The sequence below is a fragment of the Periplaneta americana genome, chromosome 1 (assembly GCF_040183065.1).
Source record: "Periplaneta americana isolate PAMFEO1 chromosome 1, P.americana_PAMFEO1_priV1, whole genome shotgun sequence".
NCBI lineage: Eukaryota > Metazoa > Arthropoda > Insecta > Blattodea > Blattidae > Periplaneta > Periplaneta americana.
Genome location: NC_091117.1, coordinates 101,768,929 through 101,788,799, shown reverse-complemented (window position 1 = coordinate 101,788,799; position 19,871 = coordinate 101,768,929). Strand labels below are relative to the sequence as shown.

General features: G+C 35.2%; 1 protein-coding gene across 5 annotated transcripts in view; it reads right to left on the bottom strand.

The window, feature by feature from the left end:
- Window positions 1-19,871, bottom strand: part of LOC138698873 (neprilysin-1-like) — a 222,694-nt gene that overhangs the window by 60,930 nt on the left and 141,893 nt on the right. For all 5 annotated transcript variants that reach the window (XM_069825081.1, XM_069825079.1, XM_069825084.1 and 2 more), the window contains one exon: window positions 17,870-18,046. In XM_069825081.1, coding sequence (XP_069681182.1) covers window positions 17,870-18,046 — 177 coding nt within the window. The remainder of the gene's footprint in view (window positions 1-17,869; window positions 18,047-19,871) is intronic.

Below are 19,871 nucleotides of genomic sequence, written 5' to 3'. Positions count from 1 at the left end.
ACCTGCTTGTTTGCATCGGGCCTAAGAGACATGGTACATATGCGGAGACTAAGAGGAAGACAGAAAATAAGAGAGATTGGAGAATACTGGGTTTTCAGTGAAAGACCTGCCATTGGGCAGAATGCTATGAATGAATGAAATTGTAAAAAATACAGTTATGTTTAAGCACATAAATAAAATTTTACTTATTCTGCTTATGTTACAGATCCAGGTTCAGTACACAACAGTGCAGAACAGTGTGATGATGAGTTCAGTTGCAGCCCTGCAATTGCCGCTGCTAATGTGAGCCCTACACCCAGACTTATTGCAGATTTTCCTTCTGTTGATATTGGCTATTGGCCTGAGTGCATTAATTATAGTCTTAGAGGACAATGCATTCAGCATGGACCTCAGTATTTTCAAAACCGTTCTGATTCGGGAAAGCACACTGCATCCAAATAAGTGCAAAAATAACAAAATCGGTATTTATTAGATAATTTGTTCATCTTAAAACTTCGAAATGGAGATTGGATTGAAGGGATTTGGCTTATATGTTCACCATCTATTGGTAAAGTGTATTGTTAGGTACTATTGCAAGTTATTTCCAACTAAGGCAATTAACTCCACATGTCCTGCACTAGCTTTGTGTAACTGGAAGAATCTGAAGAATGCAGACAAAACTGTTGGACACCATGAAAATCATGTAGATATAAAAAAAAAAACACAGAAATGCTATTAATTCTTGGTTGCTTAGGAAAAATATTTGCTCGCAAGTTGATTATAAATTAGATCAACAGATAACTTTGGAGTCACCATATTGGTGCGAGGTAATGAAACGAACTGTGGCAGCCATAACAAATTTGTGTGCAAGGACTAGCATTTTGCAGAGAATGAAACTTTTGGAGTAAGTTACACAATAATGGAAATTACTTAGGCATCCTCAGCCCCGTATTTAGGTAGTGCTAAATCCACAGGCCCGATTGTGAATGACTTCATAGTTCTTTCAACTCTCTCTCTCTCTCTCTCTCTCTCTCTCTCTCTCTCTCTCTCTATCCTTCTCACTCAAACAATTTATGATGTGCTGGTATGAAAACTTATTCTTGTTACCAACCTTTCAAGAATGGAATCTCATGTTAAAAATGAAAAAAAAATGACAAATATGTTTTCCAGTAGGTCTAGGCAGTATGAACTTCTTTGTGACCTCATGCAGTTAACTTTTCCTGAAGTGCGTGTTTGTAAATTTTACTATTTGTGAGTTATTCTTCACTGTTTTGCATTTATTGCATTTACTAGGAGTAATTAATATGGTGGGGTTTCTTGCTTTTACGATGACTGAATAATGCTAACTTCAAAATTAAGTTTTTATAGTGTTTTAATTTTTTTTAATATTTGATATTAGGTAAAGGACATAGTCCAGAATTTTTTTCAATCTTATGCTAGGTTTACACGGCAACAGTTTAGAGCGAGAGAAGATCTAAAGTATCAGGAGAGCTATCTAACAGAGTGTTTACATGGTGACAGAATATAGCTTCTCTAAACCCATTAGCGAGCTCTCATGAGATTTATATAATTCTAAACCCTAATGTTACTTTCCGGACCGTTTACATGGTGCAGACAGTTTAGAGTGAGAGAAAGTGTTGCGAGCATATAGAAAAGAACAGGCTGGTCAGTGCGGTTACAACTACAGCAGAAACAAAACGTTTTGCAGTGACTGTAGTGTGAAATTCTTCTGAATTGAAGAAGGTAGAGGAGGCAGTGGCGTGTGGTGATAAATAATCCTGGTGGTGCACAAATATTTATTATGATTATGATTATCATATTATTATTATTATTATTATTATTATTATTATTATTATTATTATTATTATTATTATTATTATTATTATTATAGGTACTAACCAGGACATAACTACTAATATATGTTATATAGATATAGATTTACATAATTTTGTTAGTCAAGAAATTGCAGTTAGTCAGTTTCCTATGTGGTCCAGTAATAGCAAAGTAAAGTGTTCAATTTCTATTGCAGCATACCGTAAATAATAATTATTGTTTTCGCTATATTGCGTTTTATAACACAGTTCACACGTTCACAAGGCTTGCTTAGCATTCGATACGTGTGTCGTCTCCTCAGCCTTAACTGCTAAAAGTCAGCAGCTTTCTTTATTTCTTTGAAATCTCATCATGGCATACATCAAAATGGCTTGATGGCAGTAGCGGCCGGTGATCGAAATCCTCGGTGAGGCCAGATGCAACTAGTTTAAGTGCCTCCGATAGAAAATGTTTACGCGTATTTATGATATTAATTATGATTGTTATTATATTATTAATATCATTATTACTGTATTATTATTATTATTATTATTATTATTATTATTATTATTATTATTATTATTATTAGTCTATTATTATTATTACTAGTAATGAAAAATAATAATTTCACTCACCAAATAAGCTGTTATGCTGCAAGTTTCAGTGATTGTTTCAGTGTAATGAAGCAACCCATATTATGTGTTGAAATTTCCCTTCCTTTCTTTTATTTTTTTTTTCCTTTGACAGCAACAAACAAGGCCAACAGAGAAGTTTATTTTGCACCACATTACCACTTAACAATTTATGTTGCCCATACCAGGATGCAATAGAAACTCATGTTTTAAGATTATCTGTCAGAAAAATTGTCAGCGATGTCGTAGGTATCTCGGTCGGCTCTCTCTTTATTTAAAACTTCCTTTCTTTCAATGTTATTTCTTCTCGAAAAAGGACACTCTAACAATGAATTAACTACACCAGCATTATTTCTGGCATTTGTTTCTGTTTATATTTTCCCGAAATATATAACAACATTGGCCCTGATTCACTACTGTACTACGAAGTACAATAGTACAACACCCTCACTTAAGTCATAAACTAAGACATAAGAGGAGAGAATAGTGTGGGTCTCTGCCTGCCAAAGAGCTGGAACGTTTGTTATTTATGGCCTATTTAGGAAGACAAGTCACCCTATTCCCACCCCACTCTACCCTTGAGGCCGGCCCATGGTTGGGAGGAGTGAAACCTGACCAGGCCAGACGAATTGTGCCTCAGTTGCAACGTTTTAAGCGCAACCTCAAAAGCCCGCGAAGACACACGAAAATTCAGAAGCAGACCCGGCACGAGCGATCCTGGCCTCATGAACAAATTTTACTGCAAAACAGATCTATATACATCACAAGTCAGACCCGGCACGAGAGATCCTGGCCTCAGGAACAAATTTTACTGCAAAACAGGTCTATCTCCATCACAAAGTTTTCAAATGCTTCTACAGCGATATATGCTTCATTAAAAAACTAATATATTACATAAAAACAAAATTTGATTTTCGTTAAGCCAAGTGACTGAGGCCCGGCCTCACTTGCCTCAGTCAATCAGCTGCCACTGCTTGATAGACTTCGTTCTGTATAGTGTTTGATGTGCTCTTAAACACTGTTGCTCTTTCCAAATGTTCCTTAAGAGTGCGTCTAATTCAGAACTAAAATTGATGAGGCCAGAAAAATACTAGCGTTTAAAGATGAGTTTCCGTCATCGTGACCTCTTAAAGGCAACAAAACCGCACGCATATATCTGTTCTTGGTAACTTTATCATTGTGAAGTGCAACAATCCAATTGTGTCTGTATGTCTGTTTGACCCAACACTGCTAATTTAACATTATTGTTGAGTGTGCAGCTGAAGAATCGTGTTTTTATTTCTTTCATTCATGTGCTTCAAATCAATCATACCTACAGAACGATAATCAAAATTATTTAGTTACTACGCACAGTCCTAAATTCAAACAGAAAAATAAATACAATTCATAACACGTAGCCTACTTGTTTTTGTCAATGAATGTTCGCCGCCGAACAATAAGCAAGGAAAACAAAATACAGCATCTTTTATATTGCAGCCACATATTGTATTTTTTAAGTCCGAATGTTGAATTTTTTTGTCACTTCTCTATTACTGTTCTTCGTCACTTATAATTTTAATTCCTGTGTACGTCTGCCCATCTTCTTTATTTTTATCTTTTCGTGTAAAGTTCTTACAGAAAATTACATATTTAAAAGATTTTGCACACTATTCATTGCAATATTTATGATAGAACGGGCCAACAGCGACTGCAGAACACATCTGAAAGTGCTCCTAACCCCGCCTACGCACACTGTACTGGCTCCCTACCATGCTCCAAAGCCTGTCAGTGAAACTCTACTACTGCGCATGCTCGAATGGAACAGTGTGCCGCAAGTGTCGAGTGGTAAACCTAAGTCCCAGGCGTCAACAAGAACAGTACACGTGCAGCGTTATTTTTACATAGTACCGTATTATAATAAAGAATTATGTCGCTCACATAGTCTACTGCAGCTCATTGATATAAATTTAAAAACATGTGTTATTTGAAGAGGTGGTGCACTGCTCCTGTGCTCCTTAAGAGAAATCGCCACTGAGAGGAGGAATAGATCTACATGGGAAAAACCCTGGATATCTCGCCGGAACTTGCATGGAGCGTACACATCGGACCTGTAATTAGCAAAAAAGACACAACTATGAGGATTTCCATTAGTATAAAGGAAAGGCTGTGGGTCACATTACGCTTCCTAGCAACAGGTTTGTACCCTAAACACATTATTTTATTGTTCTTAACATAATAAATTATGAAGAATAATAATAATAAATAAACATATGAAAAGGGTAGACTACATTGCTCAAGTAAAATGTATTAAGTTTCTTTCATTAAGTTCGAAAAGATATGGTGTATGAATTGAACAGGAAGGTAGTGCCTGAGTTTATAATATGTAATACATTTTCATATCAAAAATGACAACCATTTATTTTAATATAATTGAGACGTAGAAGTTTTGAACTTACGTCTATTGACCATAAAATATTGTACAAAGCATTTACTACGCAACGATGAGTCCTATAATGTCCCAAATGTCAATGTCAATAAGTGTTCTGCTACGAATATTTAGAACTGAACAGCGCTCTGAGCGGCGGAATTGCGTCTGTACATTTACACGGCATGAGTTTAGAGGAGAGAGCTAGAGATTATAGTTGAGTATAGCTCGTGCGGAACCTGGTGAAACTTAGAGGGAGAGAACAGTATTGTGGTGTGGGATCGACTACCAACCGATGTTATGTGACGAGATGCAAGCGAGACTGAACAAGTGTTACCCTCTCCACTCCTAACCGCCCATAGAACTGGTTTCTCCATCAAGGTCAAGATTCACCAGGTTCCGTTCGAGCTATATCACCGTGTAAACAGTTTTGAGAGTATCTCGTTGACTCTAATTAAATATTAGTGAGACTAAATAGAGCGGCCTTGAAAACTGCTCTCGCTGTGTAAACACCCTGGACAGAGAACTCGCATATGCTCTCAACTCTCATTATAGCTACTATAAATTATTCAACTCAGTTGAACTTTTTCATATACTCTCGCGAGAGAAGCAGTGTAAATGACGGCCAAAAACAATGGAGTGTCGAAGAGACGAAGATTGATTGAAGCATATGAATTGGAAAATTGTTTGTGGAATGTGTTTAACAATAATTACAAGAATAAGAACCTGAGAAATCAGGCATTGTCAAAACTAGCTGAGACTGTTGAGGCATCTGAATTTGGCTTTTAGTTTTGTTAATTTATTGTAATTTGGCCTTAATTTTTAGCAAGGTCCATTGTTTTAGTTGTTAATTATTTTGTGAGTTTTATTCTTGCTTATTTATTTGCTGGAGGAGGTACAGCGAAAGCTCCATAACCTCCGGTAAGTGCCAACTATAATAATAATAATAATAATATTATTATTATTATTATTATTGTTATTATTGTCATTATCACTATTATTTTATAATAATAATAATAATAATAATAATAATAATAATAATAATAATAATAATAATAATAATATTATTATTATTATTATTATTATTATTATTATTATTATTATTATTGTCATTATCACTATTATTTTATTATTATTATTATTATTATTATTATTATTATTATTACTGTGCAATTATCACCATTCACTTGATGTGGAATATTTTCTATATTCCTTTAATACTATTGATAATGCATCATATTAATAATAATAACGCTCACCTAGTACATTACAAATAAATCACGTAACTGGTACAGTGGGGTCTGTGCCGGAATCTAAAAAATATAGTTATAATTTAACAAAACGAAATAGGCACAACTATTACACTATATTAGTAGAACCATTATTAACACAATATAATGAAAGAAGATGAACAATGTTATGTGAAAAATTATAGTTTTTCTTTCTTTGAACACTCGGTCTCTTTTGAAGAGCTTAAACGCAATCAGTCATTTTCATTGCAAATTCTGCACACTTTTTTTTAACATTGGAGGTAAATTGGACTTTGGCCCTTGCAGCAAGAATATTTTTTTCCTCTTTAATTTTGGGGGGCACAAAGCACATATTCTTCTTCTTCTTTTTCTTCTTCTCAAGAACCACTTCTTCAGCTGCATCTGTTGCCTTTCTTTCATCAGGAAGCCTGAAAATTGTCTTTATGCAGGGTTCCTACAAAAGACCTTTCCGGTTTCGAACACATGTAATTTACGTGCTATGAATCTGAGGTGCATGAAAATAGTACCAATAGAAAAAGAGAAACTCCAAACGTTTAGTTTCTTGACTTAAAGATGTTCAATGTGCCCCCCCCCCCCTTAGTAACATGGCACACATCAAGCCTACAGTCAAGTTCCACGTAGGTACGTGGATTTTCCGACCTTCAGATTCTGAGGTTATGTCTGTTAACCTTACCAGAAAGTTGAAAAGTGACGTCGTTAGAAAACACTACGGAATGAATAAATTCATCATCTTTTCAAGTAAAGTCTGCATACTTGTGCAAAAATTTCTTTGTAGCACTTTGTCCTCTGGTTTTAGGGCTTGCAGCAACTTTAGTTGCAACCGCTTGCGAAGAATCGTGCCTTCAAATCTGTGTACCATTTACGGATTTTAGGCCCACTGGGCGGATCTGCACCAAAATTTGTTCGGTAATTCCGTTGCACATCAATAACCGACTGGTTCAAATAAAAATTAAGCTCTTCTGTCGTCTATAGCAGCCATTTCCCCTCAACAATGAACAAATTTGTTTATATGCGCTATTATGAGTTGTGTTATCAAGTAGGGAACCAATGTTAACACAACTAAACTTTTTTAGTTTCTCTTTCCATTGGTACTATTTTCATGCATCTTTGATTCATACAACGTAAATTACATGCGTGCCGACTTGAGCTATAATTTGCACATTTTTTATCAAGACTATCAACTTCCCCCTTCGTGCAATTATAGTATTCTATACGAATAAATAAATAATGACTCACCCAACAATATTAGTAACGCAAGTGCTATGCGCGGCCAGGTTACACAACTGTTGACCACTGCTCATAAGTTAGATGGATGCTTATGTCATAAAAACGCACTGACCAGCCTATTCTTCTCTAAATGCTCTCTCTCAACACTTTCTCTCACTCTAAACTGTCTGCACCATGTAAACGGTCCGGAGAGTAACATTAGAGTTTAGAGTTATATAAATCTCATGAGAGCTCGCTAATGGGTTTAGAGAAGCTATATTTTGTCACCATGTAAACACTCCATTAGATATCTCTCCTGATTCTTCAGAACTTTGCTCTGAGCTGTCGCAATGCAAACGTAGCATGATTATTACTTTAGACCTGTATTTCAAGAGTTATGCGCAAGCTTGTATAATCTCGTACGCAACAGTCACGAGAGTTAATGAAAAAGTTCATCTTAGCTGACTAATTTAGAGTAGCTATAATGAGAGCTGACAGTATTTGCGAGTTCTCTGTTCAGGGTGTTTACATGGCGAGAGCAGTTTTCAAGGCCGCTCTATTTAGACTCTCTATTTAGATATTAGAGTCAACGAAATACCTGCTCTCACAACCGTTTACACGGTGATACTCAGCTATAATCTCTAGCTCTCTTCTCTAAACTGTCACCGTGTAAGTGTAACATTACAGTGTTTGTTAGTGACTGATTATGGGGATAATTTATTTTTTATTACACGTGTTTTAGTTGCAATGGGAAACAATTTATGTAATTTTTTATTATGAAAGATTTTTTACAAAAAATGTTTTCAGTGCGGATTTTTACTGAAAAATGTGACACAATAAAGAATGGTAGATCAACACAGGACCTTCCAAACTTAACCCAAGCATCGAAAGCTTTCACTAGACATTTTCAATCTAGTAATAATACAAAATGTGATTGGTTAGCTGTTAAAAGATATTAGACACAGAGCCAGATTTTTCTGAGGAGATGGTCACCAAGTTTGCTTCACAAGGAATAAGGGTGGAATTTAATTTTCGGTAATGATTGATTTAACCCCTCCCACGCCCTCTAACAACCTGTAATGTCCAGCTGTAAAATAAAAGATAAGTCAATAATTCAATATTTCATTACCGTACTGCAGCGATAAAAATGATCATGATGTACCTGCTAAATAGGCCTATCTTTTAATACAATTACATAGATATTATTAATAACTGTTCTGTTTACCCATCACAAACTTTTACGAATAATAATAATAATAATAATAATAATAATAATAATAATAATAATAAGAAGAAGAAGAACAACAAAAATACATTTCAATTAGGTTTTTTCCTATATACATTAGTTATCCTTCACCCACAGAAATTTTGCTTCTCCACAAATCTCTATCCTCGGCATCTTTTTCAGTAAGATTTCTAGTCATACTCCTTCTGATGCTATCCATCCATTGTTCTCTTGTTTTTCTCCTTCCCTCCACAGTCCACACAAGTATTGTCTTCGGTATTCTTCGTTTTTTTTCATCCTCTTCAGGTGTCCAAATCATTTTAATACCGTACTGTACAGGTATTCTTTCTTCAATTACTTCAATAACTCTCTTTTCTACCTCCATAATTTCTGTAATTCTTTGATTTCTAATATTTTCCTTTCTTGATTTCTTTGCTGCTCTCTTCCAAAAGTCCATTTCAGTAATAATAGTAATAATAATAATAATAATAATAATAATAATAATAATAATAATCTTCATCTTACAATGTTTGGTGACGTATACACGTCCGTTGATGTGACATATTAATGAATTTAAATACTATTATAAAAGTCGCAGGTTCGATTCCCGCTCGAGATTATGAAATTTTTCTTTCATACCATGGCATCATTGTGACTATAATAGTATTTAAATTCATTAAAAATAATAATAATAATAATAATAATAATAATAATAATAATAATAATTACAACGATAATGATAATAATAATAATAGTAATAATAATAATAATAATAATAATAATAATAATAATAATAATAATAATAATAACTACAACGATAATGATAATAATAACTAATAACAATAACGACAATAACAGTAACAACAACAACAGTAATAGTAGTAGTAGTAGTTATATTAGTAATAGTACAATATGGTTGCATCACGCTTGATCCAAAGAACACGGGCGGGAGCAAGCCTGTAGAGCATGAGGTAACACGCTACATTTTAGATCCATAATATCTGGCGTATTGCACTCATGTAACTTTCATTAATTAACCCATTAGTGCATTAGTGCATGAAGTTCGATTATGTATTTTAAGGAATTTTCTTCATAAAAATTTGCTCCTTAGCATCAGCTGAACACATATTAAGCAATAAAACTTTTTTTTTCTTGTTTGAGAAATACAGGCCGTCCAAAAAATCGGACACTATACACACTGATCAGTTACATTGCTGTTTTATTATTTTAGGTTTTTTATAGTAATAATATCCCTTTAATCACTCAAAATCACTTATTGCTACGTATTAATTTACTTTAGGTAACAATTGCCATATATTTACTACTGGGTATGATATTCTGTGAAACATCTATGGTGAAGACATATTTTACTTTTGCAACATATAAATTTCGGTTTGTCCTTGCACTTACTACATCTTCTCTTTGAACCAGTAGTTCATTCCAAAAAACCACACATCCTTAAATTGTAGAAGTAAACTGTACTTCACTTTTGCCAGTATTTTGTTTCCTGTTGAGTAACCATGCATTTACTACACTGACGTCCAAGATGTATGCGAATATTGGCTACCACCATATCTTCTGACCATTTTGGATCTATATGAAGCCACTTACTGATCCATCTAATGTACTCCTCTCATTCCTTTGTTGTTCGAAGAAAATAGTATAGACTGAGAAAAGGGAACTGTACATTATTTTTCACTTCACCATCTAGATGTAGTAGACATATACATGTTTTCAAAGTTAGTGGCTGCTGTAACAATGCTGTTATAATTCCTTCGAACAATAAGGACGTTATTACAGGTTCTGAAGTCATGTGAATCTGTCACTTTGTTTCTTGAATTCTGAGAGGACTGTTTTCAGTTCTATTTTCCTGTCAGGTTCCCACAGCGCAAATCCCTTTTTTTCCAGCGAGATGCATAAACAATTTCACATATATAAAGTAGTTCTCAAAAAGGCACTTTATATTCTTCATGCTCGGGAATTCCAACTGCATTGATTAGGGAGCGAGATCTGGGCTGTAGGGTGGATGTTGAAACACCTCCCAGGAGAAGATCTGTTACACACTGAGACGTAAGAGGTCGAGCGATTACCATCTTTCTTATACCTCAACAAATTCCTGTCTGGTCGGTATTTTCACAGCGTCAGAGAGGTGCAGGCGGCTGCCACACACTGATTCTGAGCCCAGGCGGGAAACTTCTACGACACAGTCATATAAAAGTTGATCCCACGGTATGACCAATGTCTGAATTCCAGTGGGAATATGTTGAAAAATGGCTCAAAAGTTGCTTTATCTGTTCTAACAAGTCTTTCTATAAAATAAATTTTTTCTTTCTCTAAACGGCCCCAGGGAAACTTACTTTCCGGACGCGCCTCATATTGCAGAAATACCATCACTGTCCTTACAAGCAGTTTGTAATTCACAAGCACTAATAAGCATTTTTCTGCCAAGGTGATTGAGATTGGCTTCGTGTTCATCAGATTTGTGGCTGTCTGTATGTGTCCATCCCATCATCTGGTGGTATAATATAATAAATGAGCTGCTCTTACGCAACTTTATCTTTATTTTCAATTATTTACAATATCTCGCTCAGATTTAGGCTCAAAAATAGTAACGAAAATATCATAACAGCATTCGTATTACAAATTCCGTTGTAACTGTATCCAGAGCATAGTGTCCGTTTTTTCGGACGTTGATATTTACAAATTCGTTAACAATAAATCTTTTAACAAGAATGGAGATTTTTATGTGGTGGTTCAATAAATGAAGTATTAACAATAGTATAAGCCTAATATCAAAAAAATTACAGTGTTTTAAAATATATTAATTTATAAATTTAATTACCCCTTGCGCACAACATCGTACTGCTTGGTTGCTATCTTAACAATGTCTATTCTCTAACACTGAAAATTCATGCTGAAAAGCAGAACTGGTAAAATCAATATAGCTACTAAGCTAGCATATTTTAAACATATTAACTCGAACACTGTAACCTGTACAACAAAATTCTTTTGTGTCCAATTTGTCGGACACTATGCATTAATGGGTTAATAACATGCACACAATTATCATTTTACTTCACTAACCTTTGATAGAAGACGTGTGTGCTTGTGTACTTCTTTTAAATACGTTGGTTTGTACTTATATATATATATATATATATATATATATATATATAGCATGGCGCATACTCAGGTTGTGGATCGAGGAGACGGCCTCCAGATATGGAGGGTAGCTGTGAATATATTGAATAAGCAGTCACGGACAGCCGATGAGGGGTAGTCCTCCAGCTTTGAGGTTGGGCGAAGGGCTAACAACCCATCACCGTAAAAAACAGCTTGTTACGAAACCTCTGAATAAGCCTCAGAATGGGACTGATTCTCTGGCTCGACCACAGCAAATGTATAAGGTTATGAGATTTGGTACTTGGAATGTTACAAGTCTATATAGAACAGGATGGGTAACATTAGTAGCAAAAGAACTAGCTAGATATAGAACAGACTTCGTGGGTGTACAGGAGGTTAGGTTAGATGGGACTGGCATAACACAAATATGAGATTACTTGTCGTATTATGGGGAAGACAACGATAATCACAAATTATGAACAGGATTCTTCATCCATAAAAGAATAAAATCAGCTGTAAAAAAGGTCGAATTTATCAGTGATAGGTTATCGTATTTAGTACTTAAGGGTAGATGGTGAAATATTGTAGTTATAAATGCTCAATCCCCTACAGAAGAGAAAGACGACCATATAAAGGATAGTTCTATGAGGAATTGGGACACACTTTTGATCAGTTACCTAGATATCACATGAAAATTTTATTGGGAGATTTCAATGCTAAAGTAGGACGGGAGGATATTTTTAACTAACTATTGGAAAAGAGAGCCTACACGTAACTAGTAATGATAATGGAGTTAGGTTAGTCAACTCTGCGACATCAAAAAATTTAATTATCAAAAGTACAACATTCCCCCATAAGGATATACATAAATATACTTGGACTTCTCCAGATGGATTGACACATAACCAGATAGATCACATCTTGATAGATAAAAGAAGACATACCTACTAGTATAGTAGACATTCGAACCTTCAGAGGGGCAGACTGTGATTCTGACCATTATTTGGTAATTGGAGAACTTAGAGAAAGACTATCAGTAGCCAAGCGAGTAGAGCAACAAGTTAATATTAGAAGATTCAATATTCCGAAATTAAAGGACGAGGAAACTAAGCAACATTATCAGGTCGAAATTTCAAATAGGTTTGCCATATTAGCAAGTTCCGACAAAGATGAGGAAGAGTTAGATGTTAATAGCATGTGGGAAAATATCCGAGATAATATCAAAATTGCAGCTGAGCAGAGCATAGGTTATTATGAAACTAAGAAAAAGAAACCGTGGTTTGATGAAGATTGTTGCAAGGTAGTAGAAAGAAGGAAACAGGCAAAATTGAAATTCTTACAGGATCCAGTTGAGGCGAATAGAGATAATTATTTCAATAAAAGATGGGAAGCAAATTGTACACTTAGGAATAAAAAGAGATATTACTTGTAATAAAAACTGAATGAGGTAGAAACAAATAGTAAAAATAAAAATATTAGAGATTTATATAAGGGCATAAAGGAATTTAAGAATGGATATCAGGCAAGGGTAAAAGTGATCAAGGATGAGAATGGTGACTTGCTTGCAGACTCCCATTCAATCTTGAACAGATGGAAAAATTATTTTGGGCAACTACTAAATATACATAGACCAAATAGAAATGATCGGGATGAAATTGAAATACAAACTGCTGAGCCATTTATACCTGAACCCACACTTTCAGAAGTCGAAATTGCGATAGAAAATCTGAAAAATTATAAGTCTCCAGGCATCAATCAAATTCCAGCAGAATTAATATAAGAGGGTGGAAGCGCATTATCTAACGAAATTTATAAGCTTGTACTTGCTATTTGGGAAAAGAAAATTGTACCAGAACAATGGAAGGAGTCCATAATCGTACCTATCTTTAAGAAGGGGGACAAGACTAATTGTAGTAACTTTCGAGGAATATCACTTTTGTTGACTTCGTACAAAATTTTCTCCAATATTCTTTTGAGAAGATTAACTCCATATGTAGCTGAAATTATTGGCAATCATCAGTGTGGTTTTAGGCGTAATAGATCAACTATTGATCAGATATTTTGTATTCGACAGATAATGGAGAAAAAATGGGAGTATAAGGGTACAGTGCATCAGTTATTCATAGATTTCAAAAAGGCATATGACTCGGTTAAGAGAGAAGTTTTATATGATATTCTTATTGAATTTGGTATTCCCAAGAAACTAGTTCGATTAATTAAAATGTGTCTCAGTGAAACGTATAGCAGAGTTCGTATAGGTCAGTTTCTGTCAGATGATTTTCCAATTCACTGTGGGCTAAAGCAAGGAGATGCACTATCACCTTTATTTTTGAACTTTGCTCTAGAGTATGCCATTAGGAAAGTCCAGGATAACAGAGAGGATTTGAAATTGAATGGTTACATCAGCTGCTTGTCTATGCAGATCACGTGAATATGTTAGGAGAAAATCCAGAAACGATTAGGGAAAATACGGGAATTTTACTTGAAGCAAGTAAAGAGATAGGTGTAGAAGTAAATCCCGAAAAGACGAAGTATATTATTATGTCTCGTGGCCAGATGAAATATAAAAATTGGAAATTTATACTTTGAAGAGGTGGAAAAATTCAAATATGTTGGAGCAACAATAACAAATATAAATGACATTGGGGAGGAAATTAAACGCAGAATAATTGTGGGAAATGCCTGTTATTATTCGGTGGAGAAGCTTTTATCATCCAGTCTGCTGTCAAAAAATCTGAAAGTTAGAATTTATAAAACAGTTATATTACCGGTTGTTCTTTATGGTTATGAAACTTGGACTCTCACTTTGAGAGAGGAACAGAGGTTAAGGGTGTTTAAGAATAAGGTGCTTAGAAAAATATATGGGGCTAAGAGGATGAAGTTACAGGAGAATGGAGATAGTTACACAACACAGAACTGCACGCATTGTATTCTTCACCTGACATAATTAGTAACATTAAATCCAGACGTTTGAGATGGGCAGGGCATGTAGCACATATGGGCGAATCCAGAAATGCATATAGAGTGTTAGTTGGGAGGCCGGAGGGAAAAATACCTTTGGGGAGGCCGAGACGTTGATGGGAGGATAATATTAAAATGGATTTGAGGGAGGTGGGATGTGATGGTAGAGACTGGATTAATCTTTCTCAGGATAGGGACCAATGGCGGGCTTATGTGAGGGCGGCAATGAACCTCCGGGTTCCTTAAAAGTCAGTAAGTAAATATATTGAAGAGTTCGAAGGAAAAACGATGAATGTCACAGCTTTCTTAAGGTAGATGTCATTATCTAATTCAATGGATCACTGCGAAATTTAATGTTGTTCTTATGAAAAATGGTAAAAAGGAGAATTATCACCACGAATACAGTAATCCTTGCCTTTATTTTCTATAGAAACAGCACTACATCTTGCAGTTATAGACTCAATTAGATCATTATCCAATCCTTAACAGAAATGTGACATTCATCGTTTCTCCCGCGAACTCTTCATTATGTACGAAACTTACGTCAAAACAGATTCATGCCAACAAGTGTGCAGGCAATTTGTAGAGAAGTTTCCCAATATTCGACCACCAAATAGAGGTACAGTTCGAAAGCTTGTCATTAGATTAAGAGAAACGGGATGGCTGAACTTCAAAATTCGTAGAAGCAAAACTTGATGATATTGGTGCATCACTTGAACTTTCTTCTAATCAATCTTTACGTTGTGTTGCACGAAAAGTAGGCATATCAAAAACTTCAGCCCATATGACTACTAAAATTTCAACACGAGAAAGACATATAATACATATTCCGAAGTGATACAGTGTTAAAAGTTGTGTAATCAAGATGTATAATGAAAACTTTTAAAATTGAAACCTTACAGAGTTACTGTAGGCCTAGTCGAAGAATTATAGCTATATGAAAATGAAAGTCGAGTGACTTTCTGTAATTGGGTTTTACAAAACATTGTTGATGCTATTGTTGATCCACATTTAATCATTTTCTCTGATGAGGCATGGTTTCATTTACGTGGTTATATACCTATGTTCGCAGAATAATACATTCTAATGTACAGAAAATCCGCAATTAATTAACAAAGTTCCCCTGCATGATGAAAAAATTGATGTGTAGTGTGCCGTAATAGCAAATCAAGTAATTAATTGGACCGATATTTTTTAAGATAGTGTAAATTCAGAGCGGTATCATATGCAAATGCACAGTTTTTTGAACATACCATCAGTGAACTGAAAGACAATATAAGAACAGAAATTAGAAGGATAACGAAAGAAGAACTTTTGCGTGAGAATTCAAATTTCATCAAAAGATGTCGGAAATGTCTGAAAGCTAATGGACACCACTTTCAGCAACTACTGTAACACAGATTAGTGAAATAAAATGATCTAAAATGCCGCGTGTTACCTTATGCTCTACAGGCTTACTCCCTTCCGTGTTCTTCAGATCAAGAGTGATGTGACTGCACTGTAATAATAATAACAGTAATAATAATATTAGTTGTTGTTGTTGTTTAATCAACTGTCCGAAGACAGATTTGGACCTCATACGTAACATCAATAAGGCATCACTCATGAGGCAACTAGGCCAGGAGATAATGGGGTAGGATGGCTAATTCCTTTCTCCTCCAATGCATACATCGCTGATTAGCTACATATTCCACTAATCAGACTTCAGATGCATAGAAACAATTGTTTTCCTCTGACACATATCGTGAAGTGACATGTACAGCCTGATAATAGATATACATATCAGCCAGAACCTTAATCAGAGGTATAACATATATTTTTTAGTGGGTTATTTAACGACGCTGTATCAACTACTAGGTTATTTAGCGTCGATGAGATTGGTGATAGCGAGATGGTATTTGGCGAGATAAGGCCGAGGATTCCCCATAGATTATCTGGCATTCACTTTACAGTTGGAGAAAACCTCAGAAAAAACCCACCCAGGTAATCAGCCCAAGCGGGGATCGAACCCACGCCCGAGCGCAACTTCAGACCTGCAGACAAGCACCTTAACCGACTGAGCCACACCGATGGCTGGTATAATAGTAGTAGTAGTAGTAGTAGTAGTAGTAGTAGTAGTAGTAGTAGTAGTAGTAATAATAATAATAATAATAATAATAATAATAATAATAATAATAATAATGATAGATATGCTATGCTTCACCTATATTTTTATTCATTTCACACCACTGCACTATATTTTTCTTATAATTTTAATAATTAAATATTTCCATCATGCCCTCATAATAATTCCATGTTACCTTAACTTTCTTTTAACATGTTGAAAACAAGTATTTTTCAAATATATTTTATGAAAGTAATGTTCCATGATTGTATTTTAATAAAATACCTATTTTATATATTTAGTGACAATATTGTATTGTTTAATTTGTGTTAAACTTTAACCTTTACATCCTGTTCCCCATTCCCCCACTGTCAGTTACATTTAGTGTCATATATGCATGCCTCTACTCCTAACTCTCTGCAGCCAGGTAATATTATGTAGATTGTACAGACAAACACAAAGTCCACGAGTGATCATTGATATCATGTACTTATTACTAGTTCTGAACATAAAAAAATCAATTCAACTTCAATAAGTTATTATGGTGTGAATTTCAGAGTCTTTGCAACATGTAGGAATATCCACATTTCAGAGCAATGTACTGGCTCCATCATCAGAGAAGACAGGCAGGAGATATTTTTCACGTGGAACGGATCCAGTTTTGGAGAACAGTTCTGAGTAAGTGCCCAGTAGTAATTTCCTTTTCCCCTACCTGCCAGAACCAATGCACATGTTCAAAATGTTTGGCACAAAGAATCTAAAATGTTGTTGTTGTTTTTTAATGCCAGGCGTTTGACAATAAAGTCATTTGACCTCTTGCACTCCAATATTTTTCAAAGATATTACAATATTTTTTAAAGATATTATCATGATCAGCCACTGAAGCACAGATTTAGAATCTAAAATGCTGTACCCAGTGAGCATCTTGAAAGTCTCAAATCAAATTCAAGAAGTTGTTGGGCAGATTTTCCTTTAAGCTTTCAATTTACTTATTATTTCAAAACTAATTAACTGTAAACGCAAGACTACTACTATTTAATTTGAGCTGGACTCACCCAACTATTTTAGCTAGAGCCAACACTGGTTTTATAATACAGATTGTCAAAAAATAAATCAGAAATACTCACTGTAATAATCCACTTACCAACATACCTTTTTATAAACCTCATCCAAAACAGACCTATTGGCAATCCAGTCTGGAAAACCTGCCAGCACTGACATACTTTGCACTTTCTCAATAACTTGCTGCTTTGAGTCATCATCGATCCATTTGTTCTCACTGAGAAGTTGCAGAGTTGCAACATGGAGATCGTTAAGCAATTGTGCCACCTATGAAAATGAAAACAGGGTGATTATAAAGTCCCTATCCATTTTGTTTTTGTTTTATAAACTGGTATTTGAAATGTTCACTATAGAAGAGAGAATAGCCATAGTCCGTCCTTGTCCGAGAAGACTAACTAACATATGATGCAGTAAGAGAAGATTTCAGACGTAGATTTAGGAAATCTGCTCTATGAATGTGACTATTCGACAGCTTATCAACAAATTCAATCGCACAGGAAATGTTAAGGATGAAGAGCATTCAGGCAGGCCATCTGTAACTGAAGACTTTGTGCAACAGATTTGGGAAGCCAATGAACAAAGTCCTTGTGCAGCTCAGTCGCAAGTTTGGTGTTCCACAACCACTGTTTGGAAGACATACATTTACGTTGCGTATCATGTTTAAGTCCTGCATACACTTGAGGCCGAAGATAATGCTGCAATGCACTATGATCTTGTTCAGAAAGTCAAAATTTAATGTGACACATCTTATTCAGCGACATTCCATTCTTGTGGCTTTGTCAACAAACACAACTGCAGAATATGGACGAGAGATACACCGAAAGTCAATGTGTGGTTAGGTGTGACACAGATGAAAATCTATGGTCCCTTTATGTTTCATGAGGAACAATTACAGGCAACAGTTGTCTGTACGTTACAGGTGTTTTTGGTGCCTCATTTATTGCAAGGTGGTATTGCTGAAACCGTTGTTCTTCAACAAGATGGGACACCACCACATTTTGCAAACATCGTTTGTAATTACTGGAATCTTTTCAGGAAGATGGAGAGGCAGAGGATCACAACACATGTGAGCACTGTGTTCTCCGGACATAATCCCGCTCAATTTCTTTGTGTGGGGATACATCAAATCACAGGTGTACAAAATTAGGATTCAAGACCTTGAAGATCTAAAACATCGGATTACAAGAGCAGTAGAAAACATTACACCCATCATATATATTGGTTAAAGTTTTTGATGTACTGCACAACGTTGGCAGTTGTGCTTTGACATGCAAAGGGGGAATGTTGGATTAGAATAATAATGTGTGTGTGTGCGTTTTTACCTCCATATTTGTCATTTTCCGCCATTTTCACAGAAATGGATAGGGACTTTATATCACCCAGTATTTAGCCTACACTTTCATAGCTAATAAGATTGACGAAGTCATGATTTGTAAAATCTTTATGGTGAATAAATTACTATTACTATTTAATGTGTCTTCGGTTGTGGTGAAAGAGATACAAGTCCTAGTCTGAGAGAAGGATCTTTCGAAAGGACTTTGGAGGTCTTGCTGCAGTAGATCGTTCAGGCTTCCTTCTTTGATTTCTTAATCTTATATTTAAAATTCTTTCTGGCAATTTGTAAGCCTCCAGTCAGATTGAAGATTAGTTATTCTGGCTTTATTGAATAGCGAACCTTGATCTATCTCCAAATTCTTGGTCTATCAGGGTATTTTGAGGTTGCTATTCCTCTGATGAAAAGGACATCTTTTCTCATAAGCTGGAAAGATATTGGCAGTCAGAGCCTGTACAGAAGTCTCTAACTCCAACTCGAAGTATAACTGAAAGCCCGAGAAATTGCCATACTACCTCCTAGTTCCTCTCGGAAGAAATCCCGATTCGCAGTTTAGGGATTTCAACTGCTTTCATTAAAACTCTATCCAAATTTTAGCTTAAACAGTATGTCCTAGGAATAAAATAATGATACATGTAAGGACAATAACTTCGTCACTGCATTGTGTGATCAGCTTTATGATGCTGTTTGGTTTTGTTTTATTTCCTCGAGGGATATTGAGGGGACGGGGTAATTTTGCTCGCATCTGTGGCATAGGTA